Genomic DNA, 12814 nt, shown 5'->3' with positions numbered 1-12814 from the left:
TAATTATAATAAAGTTACAATAAATTAAGTTAATATATAATTATATATACAGTACCTAATTTATATATAATTAATATATAATTATATGTACAGTACCTAATTTATATATAATTTATATATAATACTGTACAGACGATAGCAAACTCAATTTAGCCGCTCCGTAGCGTGGCGCAGGGTCGAAGGAAAGTAGTTCGGTTGCTCATCCACTATTGGTCCAGACTCTATCAATCTTGTTGCGAAACGAGTCGGCGAAGACGTTTTAGGAGGTACTTTATACGAATGTTGCTACAATTTTTTCACTACGTTATAGGAATTGTCGTTATAGGAACGCACGTTATAGGGGGTTGACTGTATATTTATTAACCAGATTTGACCATTATTATTTAAAAGTGATAATTAATTTTATTTAAATAATTTTATAATATACATATTGTTACTATACTAAAATTAAAAAATAATTTCAATAATAATAATTTTAAATATGTGGGTGCTTCAAGAAGTTCGTGGAAAAAGTCCGTAACTAAAAATTGTTTGGAAGGATTTTGATTTCAATGCACCTGAACATTCTTGTACCAATGTGTTATAACATGTTCAAACATGAACCCTTAAATGCAGATAAAAACTCAGCACTGCCAGTTGAAAGTCAAGCACCATTCAAGCAACATGGAATCCACCAAAACAGTCCAGAACAAACATCAAGTTCATGGTGAAACTTGGTTGGGGGAATAGGCAAATCATTGATGCTCTGAAACAAGTTTATGGTGATAACGCTTCAAAGAAGTCAGCAACCTACAAATGAATAAGTCACTGAAAGGTAAAAGGCCAATTTTCCATCAGTTGAAGATGTAAAACGAGCTGCTCTGACATGGTTCAGATCACAAAACCCTCAGTTCTACTTAGACGAACTTAAAGGTTGGTATCAACGTTTGCAGAAGTGTATTGACCTTAATGGAGCATATGTTGAAAAATAAACATCATAACTGAAATCGTTTTTTCATACTATCCTTTTTTCATGAACTTTTTGAAGCCCCGTTGTAATTACAATTTATATATGTAAAATGTACATATGTATGACTTGTATAAAAACTTTTGATTTATATAATTTGTTTTATTAAATTATATTAATAATTAATAAAATTAATTAATTATTCTGTATGATACTTTTTAATATTTAAAACAAGGCTTGAAAATTTATATATTTATTGAGTTATCTTATATTTTTGTATGAATTATAATGAAATTAACTTTCATCACTAATTTAAATTTTTATTATTAAATAATTTAATACATAATATATATTTAATATTGTAAACTTTATATATCTTTTTGTATTTTTTCTATTATTGAGTGTTTTATAAATGAAATTACTTGATATGATTTTCAAAATTATAAAAATTTTCTAGGACCAACTGGAATATTTATGCAACAGCATCATTACCAAGCAGTCCCACATAACACAGCTGCAACATTAATTCCAGCCGACATGGATAAAGATTTAGTTCTTAGCCACGAATTGTTACCTGTTTCTATTTTAACATCAGAAAATTTTTGTAAAAAAATTACTAGTAATGTAAATCATTTATCTACTTCAGAAGGTAATTAATTTATTAAATTTGTCAAAGTTATTAAATTTATTAAATAGAATGATGATAAACTCAATAATGAATGCAAATACTACTTGTGTATACTTAATTTAGTCAGCCATATTATGCATTCCCAGAAATTTTCATTGTATAAAATAATTTAAGTTAGTTCTTTTATTGTTTAGAACCAGTCTTTAGTAGTAAAATAACACTAACAACAGGCATGTTGATAATGAAATTGTTCAATTGACTTTTGAAATTTATTATTAATTTTTTAATTTTTAATAGTCATGTTCTACTTTTTTATGCCAAACAATTTTCAAACTTTTATAATCTTAATTTTATACTTAAATCTATAAAAATAAGAATTTTTAATATTGACTAAGAAAATATCTTAACAAATTTATTGAGACAAGTAAATTATAATATGAAATTATAAATTGTCATGAGAATGTTTTCAGTTTTGTAATTTTATATTAGAAACTGAATACTCACTTACATTAGAGGACTTGAAAGAAAGAAAATTTTTTAAAAATATTATAATTATCATCTTTTTGTCCAATATTGTAATAAATCTCTGAACAGCTATATGTAATTTGCTATAAATTTTAAGGACTTGTCACACTTCANTCTTCTTTTTAGTTGATTGTTTTCTGTCATAATACACTTGATTGCATAGTTTTGATTTTAAAGTTCTTGTTTAGCACAACACACAGTTTACAACGTCATTCATCAAGACGAAAGGCAACACTTCCATCTAACAATCACCCTCGTACCATTCTTCCAAGAAGGATGTCAGAAGATAAAACTTCAACGACTTGTTTTGTGGCTTCAGAAACAATTCCAGAGCCAAAATCTGTTTATGTGCCATCTCCAGCTATTACAATTCCACTTCCAAATTCACAAAGCAATATTTGTTATTTATCATCATCTTTGGGAACACCTTACGTTCCTGGTAAAAACATTTTTATNATTTATTGTGACATCATCATAATGCCAGACTGCAATTTTTAATCATATTTTAAATTTAGTTCATTTAAAATACAGTGGAACCTCGCTTAACGAGCATAATTCATTCCAGAATTGTACTTGTAATACAAAACACTCGTTAAGTGAAGCAATTTTTTCCATAGAAATTAATGTAAAATACGATAATGCGTTCCATGCCAAAAAAAATATTCAAATATTTTATGTATAACATTTATTCAAAGAAAATTATACAATGTGCATTGTTAAGGAGGTGAATCATCATCATCATTTCTTCTAGTGCAGAATGAGCCAACCTGGAATGAGAATTCAATTTGCAGAAAACAAAAAAAAAAATCACAGATATGTTTGATAAACACTCCAAACGATATGTCAAATTCTTGGGCTATGTAAAGGCTATAATTATTTAATAGAAATGAATTAATTTGACTAGAAGTAGGCAGTTATGTTTCCATCTCATATTAAATTTAACAATTATAAATAGTTAATTTTTAATTCAGACATTTCTAAAATTTAATTTGGAATTGGTTATTAAATTTAATATGAGATGGCAGCATAAATGCCTAACTCCAGTCAAATTAATTAGTTTCTAATATTTAATTATAGCATAATTATAATTATTTACGTAGCCCAAGAATTTGCGTATCATTTGGCATATTTATTATATAACAGGCTATGGTGGTTGTTGTTTAAAAGTAATGTGTGTGAACACAAGTTTGGAAAAATGTGATCACAAGTGACATTAAGATGCTAGTGGAATGAGTGCTAAACATAGACTGATGGAGCATGCGCACAATTTGGGACTTTTCCTCTCCTCGTCACTTGTTAAGCGAGGCAATTTTTTACAATTTGTTTTGCTCGTTATGCGAGGTGCTCATTAAGCAAGGTTTCACTCTATATGCTTGCCATCTCAAATTAGTACTGTACTGTCTTGCCCCTGTACATCATACTTTTCCATTATCAATGGAGTTGTGTTGGTCATCTATTAACTGCTTTTAGGTGAAAAGTTTTGAATTGAAATAACTTGACTTCTGGTTTGCATCGGAAGTTCATATATAGTTAATTGGGGCCTCTGCCCCTAAGGTTTCCATATCTGGTCTCATCTTTTATCTATCTAACTCTGTTCTTGAGATTAAGGAAAGACAGATGGATGACAGTAGAATAGGTCTACAATTTTTTCAAATTGCAGCCCAATTAAAATTTTAGTATCTTACAGAGACCAGTGAGTTGGGTGATTCTAATGGTTATCATAACAAAATGAGAAAAAAACCTATAGAAAGCATTATGCACAATAAAAAGCTTACTAATTAGCATATACAGTAGAGCATTGATTATCCGACTCCTGATTAATCGTCACATCGGTTAACCAACCGTTCTAGTCGGTAAATTTCAAATGTCCACTAGTGATGTGGCGCTACAATATTTTGCTATGTCTTGGCTACTTTAATATTATTTTTGTTAAATTTTTGCATGTTTTAGCTGGCAACACTGGCTCGACCATGAAAGGAAGGTCAGTATTTAAACGAGGCTTAATTTTCTAATTATGAGTGGTGGTTTGTTTTGTGAGCAATAAAATAATTTTAAAATAATTTTTAACGATACAATAGTGACAATTATTATTTAAAAAAAATTTTGTTAGTCTTAACATCGATGAAAATTCAATGCAAAATAGGTTAATAGTGATATACTAATATACTAATTACATGAGATATACTAATATACTATACTAATAATGTATTTTTTCATACTTTTCGGTTATCTGTTTTTTCAGTTATCCGACCAACCCAGTCCCGAATTGAGTTGGATAATCGGTGCTCTACTGTATAATCATTCAATTAACTGTTAATAAAACAGTTTTAAGTAGTTTCAAATTTAAATTCAAGAAAATAAATCTAAGTGAGGACAAACAATATGAATAATGGAAAAAATTAAACAATTTTTTTCTATATTAAAAAAATGATTTTTAAAATTAGAAAGTTTCTGGTACTGTATTGTGTTAACAATAAAATAAATGACTATAAAATTAAGTATAATTACAATTTATAAAAATATCTATCATTTTTTGCAAGAAGTTAATTTTTGTAATATTCATAACAGGCCAAAGAGAACTTTTTAAAATAAAATAAAAAAATTTTAGTCATAAAATTTTTAATTCAGACAGTTTACTTGCTTGATGTTACAAATCTTTTTATTTTAATGATAGATGATAGAAACTATATAATAGTTTGATTTGTTTGTTAATCATCTACATTAGCAGTTGCTATGTAACAGTTTATTAGTACAGTAGAGCCTCAAACTCGGCACTCGATAACCCGGCACTCCGGATAACTCTGTCACACCCTGGCAGGGCAAAAAAAATCCTTAGTTAATTAATTTTCATTATAGACAGCTTTTTGCCTCATAAAGTATTTTTCTGAGGTCTATCTTATCAGGTAAATTACTGTACACAGTGTATTCATTAATTTTCATTTTCATGTAGTAAAGGCTCTATGCCTTCGTAAAGTAGGTACTTTACGAAGGCATAGAGCCTTTGTTTAAGGGTATTTGGGCATACTTTTCCTTTGTTTAAGGGTATTTGGGCAGTTTATTCTCTGTTGTATTCTCAAGCAAACAATACATCAATACATACAAGTACAGTACAATATTTTCTGAGGAAACATGCATACTTATCCTTTTTTAACCCCATTCCCGATAACCCGGCATTTTCACAAACTCGGCCACTTTTCGGTCCACATTAGGCCGAGTTTTCGAGGCTCTACTGTAGTAGTAATTTTGAATCTAATATTTATGGATTAAGAATAAATACATCTTAGGTTATCCATAAAATCTATATTTTATATAGATTTTACACAATGGTAACTTAAGATGTTTTATTAATATGCATTTTGATACATGCAATTACTCTTAATCTATAAATATTGGATTCAAAATTGCTAAATAACCACTGCTAATAAATATAGATGTTTTGTGTATTTCTGGTTTAATCATAGTCAAATCATCTTGACTATGCTGAACTAAATTTATATGTAATTTACTTAATACCAAATAATAAACTACCTTACTAAAATTTGTTCAAATAATTTATAGCTTACTTTATTTATAGTATTTTAATGTATATTTTAACATAGAGCAGATATAACATGGAATTGGATTAGATATAATAAGAATGTATTATACAATATAATTTGGAAGTACTCAGCAGAGATAAATTTGAACTTACTACAATACCTGTGCATTTGCTGAGAGAATTTTTTATTAACAAACATTTTCAGCCTACTCCCATGGGCCATCATTGGGTTTTTAAATCTATTTTTAGAAAAGTTCTTAAAAAATTCTCTCAGCAAATGCGCAGGTGTTGTAGTAAGTTTGTATTATATAATTTTGGAATCGTGTATACTTGAAATTTATTTATTTGATAATATATTTACCTTATTATTCCATCTTGTCCAAAGATCCTAGAAGCGCAATATAAATATAAAATAAANTTGATTTTTCCAAAAAATGTTATTGGTGTAAATCCGAAATCTTTAATATTTACCATATTTTTACCGAATGTCCAAAGATCCTAGAAGCGCAATATAAATATAAAATAAAAGAGATTTTTAATTTAAAACACGAAGAAAATTTTAGATCTAGCTTAAATGAAATTACTTTAAATAAAATGTATAATATTCAAAATTTTTTTGTTTATATTTTAAAAATGTTAAAACAAGATGTTGTGAATTGAGAAATTTATGTGTTATGAACTTTGGGTTTTTTATTATGATAACAGATATTTGATAAAGTATGAAAATGTACTAACTTTTTTTGTATGTAACTTTTATTGTAATCCCCCTGTAACAAGATTTTTTCTTAATACAATAAAACATTTGTATAATTATTCCATCTTGTAAACAAATATTGTTACTTCATTCTTAATTTATTCATTGAATTTAGAGTAATTACATATAAAATAGTCACTTTTAAATTACTTTCTACTTTTTTGTAAAATAGTTAATCTTTAGTAAAATTGACAAACTTTTTTCTGTAATTTATTATATTTTTAGATATTTTTGACAATGAAAGATATCATCCAGATGGGAAAAAAGCAAAGGAAATGCATTCTTCTGCCAGTTCTGCTAGTTTAAGTGGAGCAGATAATATAAGTAATTTTTATAATTCTGATTTTGATTTCAATAAAATATTTAATGGATTTTTCTAATATATAAATTAAATTATATATCAAGTTGTTTAAAACATTATAACACTGTTTTACTAAAATTATGAAAATTTATTAAAGAAAAGTAATAAAATAAAGTAATTAATTAAAGGAATAAAATATTTCAAAATTTAGATACATTTAGTAGATTCATATAATTCATTTTTTTTAGCTTATATATTTTTCCAGTTAAATTCTTTATGCAATATTTTTAAGATTTTAAAATATTATGTTTTATGAAGTTAAATGATTATTTTTGTTTCATTATGCTTATTTATAATATCATATATTTAGCATGTTTATATCATAGCATGTTCAACTAATCATATGCAAACAGGCATATTTTTATATTACAAAACAGTCAAAAATAAATAGAAAAAACAATAGTTTTTATATTGTAATTTATTATACAGTATATATTATCATAATATCTTTATAGAAATAATGACATTTTTTATTTATTATTATTTATTTATTTGCCAAAGCAGTCTTGATACCTTTTATATATATATATATATATATATATATATATATATATATATATATATATATATATATATATATATATATATATATATATATATATATATATATATATATATATATATATATATATATATATATATATATATATATATATATATATATATATATATATATATATATATATATATATATATATATATATATATATATATATATATATATATATATATATATATATATATATATATATATATATATATATATATATATATATATATATATATATATATATATATATATATATATATATATATATATATATATATATATATATATATATATATATATATATATATATATATATATATATATATATATATATATATATATATATATATATATATATATATATATATATATATATATATATATATATATATATATATATATATATATATATATATATATATATATATATATATATATATATATATATATATATATATATATATATATATATATATATATATATATATATATATATATATATATATATATATATATATATATATATATATATATATATATATATATATATATATATATATATATATATATATATATATATATATATATATATATATATATATATATATATATATATATATATATATATATATATATATATATATATATATATATATATATATATATATATATATATATATATATATATATATATATATATATATATATATATATATATATATATATATATATATATATATATATATATATATATATATATATATATATATATATATATATATATATATATATATATATATATATATATATATATATATATATATATATATATATATATATATATATATATATATATATATATATATATATATATATATATATATATATATATATATATATATATATATATATATATATATATATATATATATATATATATATATATATATATATATATATATATATATATATATATATATATATATATATATATATATATATATATATATATATATATATATATATATATATATATATATATATATATATATATATATATATATATATATATATATATATATATATATATATATATATATATATATATATATATATATATATATATATATATATATATATATATATATATATATATATATATATATATATATATATATATATATATATATATATATATATATATATATATATATATATATATATATATATATATATATATATATATATATATATATATATATATATATATATATATATATATATATATATATATATATATATATATATATATATATATATATATATATATATATATATATATATATATATATATATATATATATATATATATATATATATATATATATATATATATATATATATATATATATATATATATATATATATATATATATATATATATATATATATATATATATATATATATATATATATATATATATATATATATATATATATATATATATATATATATATATATATATATATATATATATATATATATATATATATATATATATATATATATATATATATATATATATATATATATATATATATATATATATATATATATATATATATATATATATATATATATATATATATATATATATATATATATATATATATATATATATANTATATATATATATGTCAAGTCTTCTGTTTGTGATTACATAAAATGATATATATATACATTCCTCAGATGCTCCTTATCTCAGAAAGAGATAAAAATTCACTGAAGCCAGATCAGGGATGTAAGGCAGCTATAGGAATTTGTTTTTATAAAGTGCTATTTGATGTCATGGTTTGATACACAATAGTCGTGATGCATTTTGAGATTGTTGTGTATGATCTTTAGTATTTTTAGTATTAACCCATATAAAATACACATAAAGTATGCCAAATTGTCTAATGGTCTTATTTAATTTCCTCCTGAAAATTACAAAATTAGATAAAAAAGAAAAATTCACATTTTTAGAATTTTAAATGTAATTTTAGAATAATAATTTTTTATTCATTATTTATTCTGAGATATTGAATTGATAAAAAGTTAAGAACATTCTGTTGTGTAAATAAAAGCAATTGATATCAAATGGACAATTAACCAACAAATTATTTTATCTAATATTATTCAGTTTTCTCCCAATTGTTTACATTTAGTAAAATTGTCCTGTAATAATGGGAAATGTAAGAAAAACCCATAAATTATTTTACTTAAAATTTGATAAGAAATATAGAATTTGTATATATACAAACATAGATTATAGTTTCTATTAAATCACTACAGATGCTTAAAAATTTTTAAGCATTTATGATGATAATTTATTATTTTATAAATTTATTTTTAAAAAATATTATGTATTAAACTTTTTTAAACACATTAATATAGTCGTATATTTTTATTAACAATATATAGTAAGGATTCGAAGTTCGACACGAACATCTACAATAATTCCTCCTGAACCTCCCTCAAATCGTAGTACTTCTTGGTTATGGGGTGCTACAGGTGAACAAGAATGGACCCCAGCATTAACTACAGGTTTGTTTTGTAATTTTTTAAAAATTTTAATCTAAATTATAAGAAATTATATAAATATAAATAAAACTTCTTTAGAATACTTTTTAATGCAAAATTTTTTATTTTATGTATAGGTGTAGATTGGAAGTCACTTGTTATACCTGCTTGTCTTCCAATAACTACTGATTATTTTCCTGATAAGAGAAGTTTGCAAAATGATTATGTTGTATCTGATTACTTTTTATTACCTGAAGATATTAGTATGGATCTGACACAGAGAAGGTTTGTTGTTTAATTATTTATCTTTTCAAATATTTTAAACCTATTTGAACAAACTGTTAAATTTTACAATACAATATGCATGTATAGGAATACATTCACCCTCTCAAACAAAATCTAGCAGCCAAATTACAAAGTCTGAAATGATATAAAATAAATTATTCACAAACAATGAGATACTTTTCTATAGACTTCTACATATCAAATCTACTACACAATAGCATGCCAACAAAAAAACCTGTGGAGAATGGATGAATATATGTATATTGTGCCAGTAGTCCTCCCTTGTACAAATTCCATACTGTATATATCAATACTACACAAAAGTTTTAAAATATTATAACTTTGCACTAGCACATACATCATACTGCAGAAGGCTTGAAATTCAGGAAATTCTTAAACACAGATAGACATGTAAACAAAACATTTGTTTTCTGTAGTTATTTCTAGACTTTGATCATACTAGGCACAACTGTATATGCCATATGTACCATAATAATAATAATAATAATAATACAGTAAAACCTTGGTTTAATAGACTAATTTGGGCAAAGTCAAAAGTCTGTTATATAAAGAAGTTTTTCCAAATTCCAACTGTTAAACTAACCAATTTGTCAATATTGTATCTGTTTTTACTTATGTAGCTATGTTTGTGTAATTAAAATTATGTATGTATGAGAAGTTTAATTTCACAGAAAAGATTTTTATGTATTTTATTACTTATGTAAGCACCATAATTATAAGACTAATAAACAAGTATGCAAACTAAATTGAAATAAATAAACAAATGAATATTAATCAAATTTTTTTGATAATTATTTAAAATAAATTTTTTCTTTATTGCAAGTTGTAATGGAGAATTTTTTCTATAGGCAATCATCTACATAACACAAATTTATTCAGTTTTAGATCTTACTTTTATCTTCTTATAACAGAATAAAGTACAGATTTATCAGTTATTACACAACAAAATTATTGTATTATATTTTTTTAACAAAAAAAAAAATGCAAAGTAAGAATTAATGTCTTAACACAGTGATGTACTATAAATTAATTTCTTAATACAGTTACTCATAAATTTAATGTTTATAGTATGGCATGCAGATTGTACAATACATATTGAATACAAGAGAACTGTTTTCTAACAACTATACAGTATTAACTGTTTGGTAATCAGAAAGCAATGTTTTAAGCAGTTTATCTTAATATGATAGACTGTAACTTATATAGAAGTGTTGTATTGTGCGTTAGTTTTATTTTTGAAAATTGGTTGGAAATTTTGGATTTTATTATAATTAAATAGGTTTCTGCTTAACATTTTCCTGCAGGACATCTGATTTTCCTGAACAAATTGTACTGATGTTAGGCAGGGAATGGCTATATTTATTATATATATTATGATTCATATAATGAGAAATAGCTAAGTTTTTATTTAACCCCTTCATTCCCATTTTAAAGAATAATTTTTGTTAATTCATTTCTTTTTAAGAAAGTAAATGTTAATACTGTGTTCTATGTTTTTCAAAGATGTTATCGTGACAATGAAGATTCTGTTCATCATGCACCTATGAAAACTTCAGACGTTTTTTGTGAATTGATTTGCCAAAGACTACAGCAAGTAAGAATTATTTAGATATTTTTAATAAAGGTTTGTTTTGATTTTTAATACCTTCATAATTTATTTCTCTATACAGGGATTTCAAATTATAGTATTGCCAAGACAACAAATGTCTTGTTATTCACAGATGAATTCTAATTCCAGTCCACAATTTGCTTTACCTAGTCTAATAAGAGGACGTTTTCACTTAGATCAACCAGTAATATATACTTTTCCATAAATTAGTTATTAAAATAGTGTAGTATTATAATATATATTTATATTCATAAAAAAATTTTTCTATGAATAATTTTAATAGCTGATAATTAGATAATCATTCATTTTTTAGGAAGAAGTTTTAATGAGTATTGGTAGGATATTTCACAAATTAACTCTTGATGATCTTACAATTACTGTTACTCAATATCGTCCAAGGTAACTATTATATGTTAACTGTATGTTAATGAATATAACATATCATAACACATTTTAACTATTATATTCATAACATAATATTCCAAATTAAACAATTTATGAGTCCATAATTCTCTTTTCATTGTCAAAAATATTATTTTTGTTTGTAGTCATAAAATAGATATATTTTTAAATGAAAAATTATTTAAAGTTTTATTTTTATGTATTTATGTAATATAAATTTAAATAAATTTAATGTGCTTCACCTGAACATGAAGAAAAATCATTGAGTGTGTTAAGAGAATTTATAACATCATCAAATTGTTTTAATATTTAAAGAAATTGATGCAGATTCACATGTTATTTATTATATACAAATAAAATTATATCAATAAATTAAAAATTTTTTAGGAAAAGATGCAAATACAAAAATCAGCAATAAACAAGAACTTTAATGCAAAAACAAAATTTTTTTTTTTCTGCCATATATAACAATCATTATCAGGCAAAATATAGCCTACATTTAAAAATTTTATCACTGTCATTTCAGATTTGAAGATTGATTTTACAGTATATATCAAACCATTCTTTTATGTACAGTTTATATATTTTAATTTACACTTTTTATTTATAGTTACTTATCTTTTTAAATAAAT

At 22.3% G+C, this 12814-nt stretch overlaps 1 protein-coding gene across 2 annotated transcripts in view; it reads left to right on the top strand.

Moving 5' to 3' along the window:
- LOC111632018 (GATOR complex protein DEPDC5-like) overlaps positions 1-12814 on the top strand; it is a 71236-nt gene that overhangs the window by 25681 nt on the left and 32741 nt on the right. For both annotated transcript variants that reach the window (XM_023376370.1, XM_023376371.1), the window contains 7 exons: positions 1404-1595; positions 6617-6715; positions 9767-9889; positions 10003-10150; positions 11675-11765; positions 11842-11964; positions 12094-12179. In XM_023376370.1, coding sequence (XP_023232138.1) covers positions 1404-1595; positions 6617-6715; positions 9767-9889; positions 10003-10150; positions 11675-11765; positions 11842-11964; positions 12094-12179 — 862 coding nt within the window. The remainder of the gene's footprint in view (positions 1-1403; positions 1596-6616; positions 6716-9766; positions 9890-10002; positions 10151-11674; positions 11766-11841; positions 11965-12093; positions 12180-12814) is intronic.

Source organism: Centruroides sculpturatus, unplaced genomic scaffold (genome assembly GCF_000671375.1).
Source record: "Centruroides sculpturatus isolate CEXI.00-Female unplaced genomic scaffold, Cexi_2.0 scaffold696, whole genome shotgun sequence".
NCBI lineage: Eukaryota > Metazoa > Arthropoda > Arachnida > Scorpiones > Buthidae > Centruroides > Centruroides sculpturatus.
This window is presented reverse-complemented; position numbering and strand designations above follow the sequence as displayed.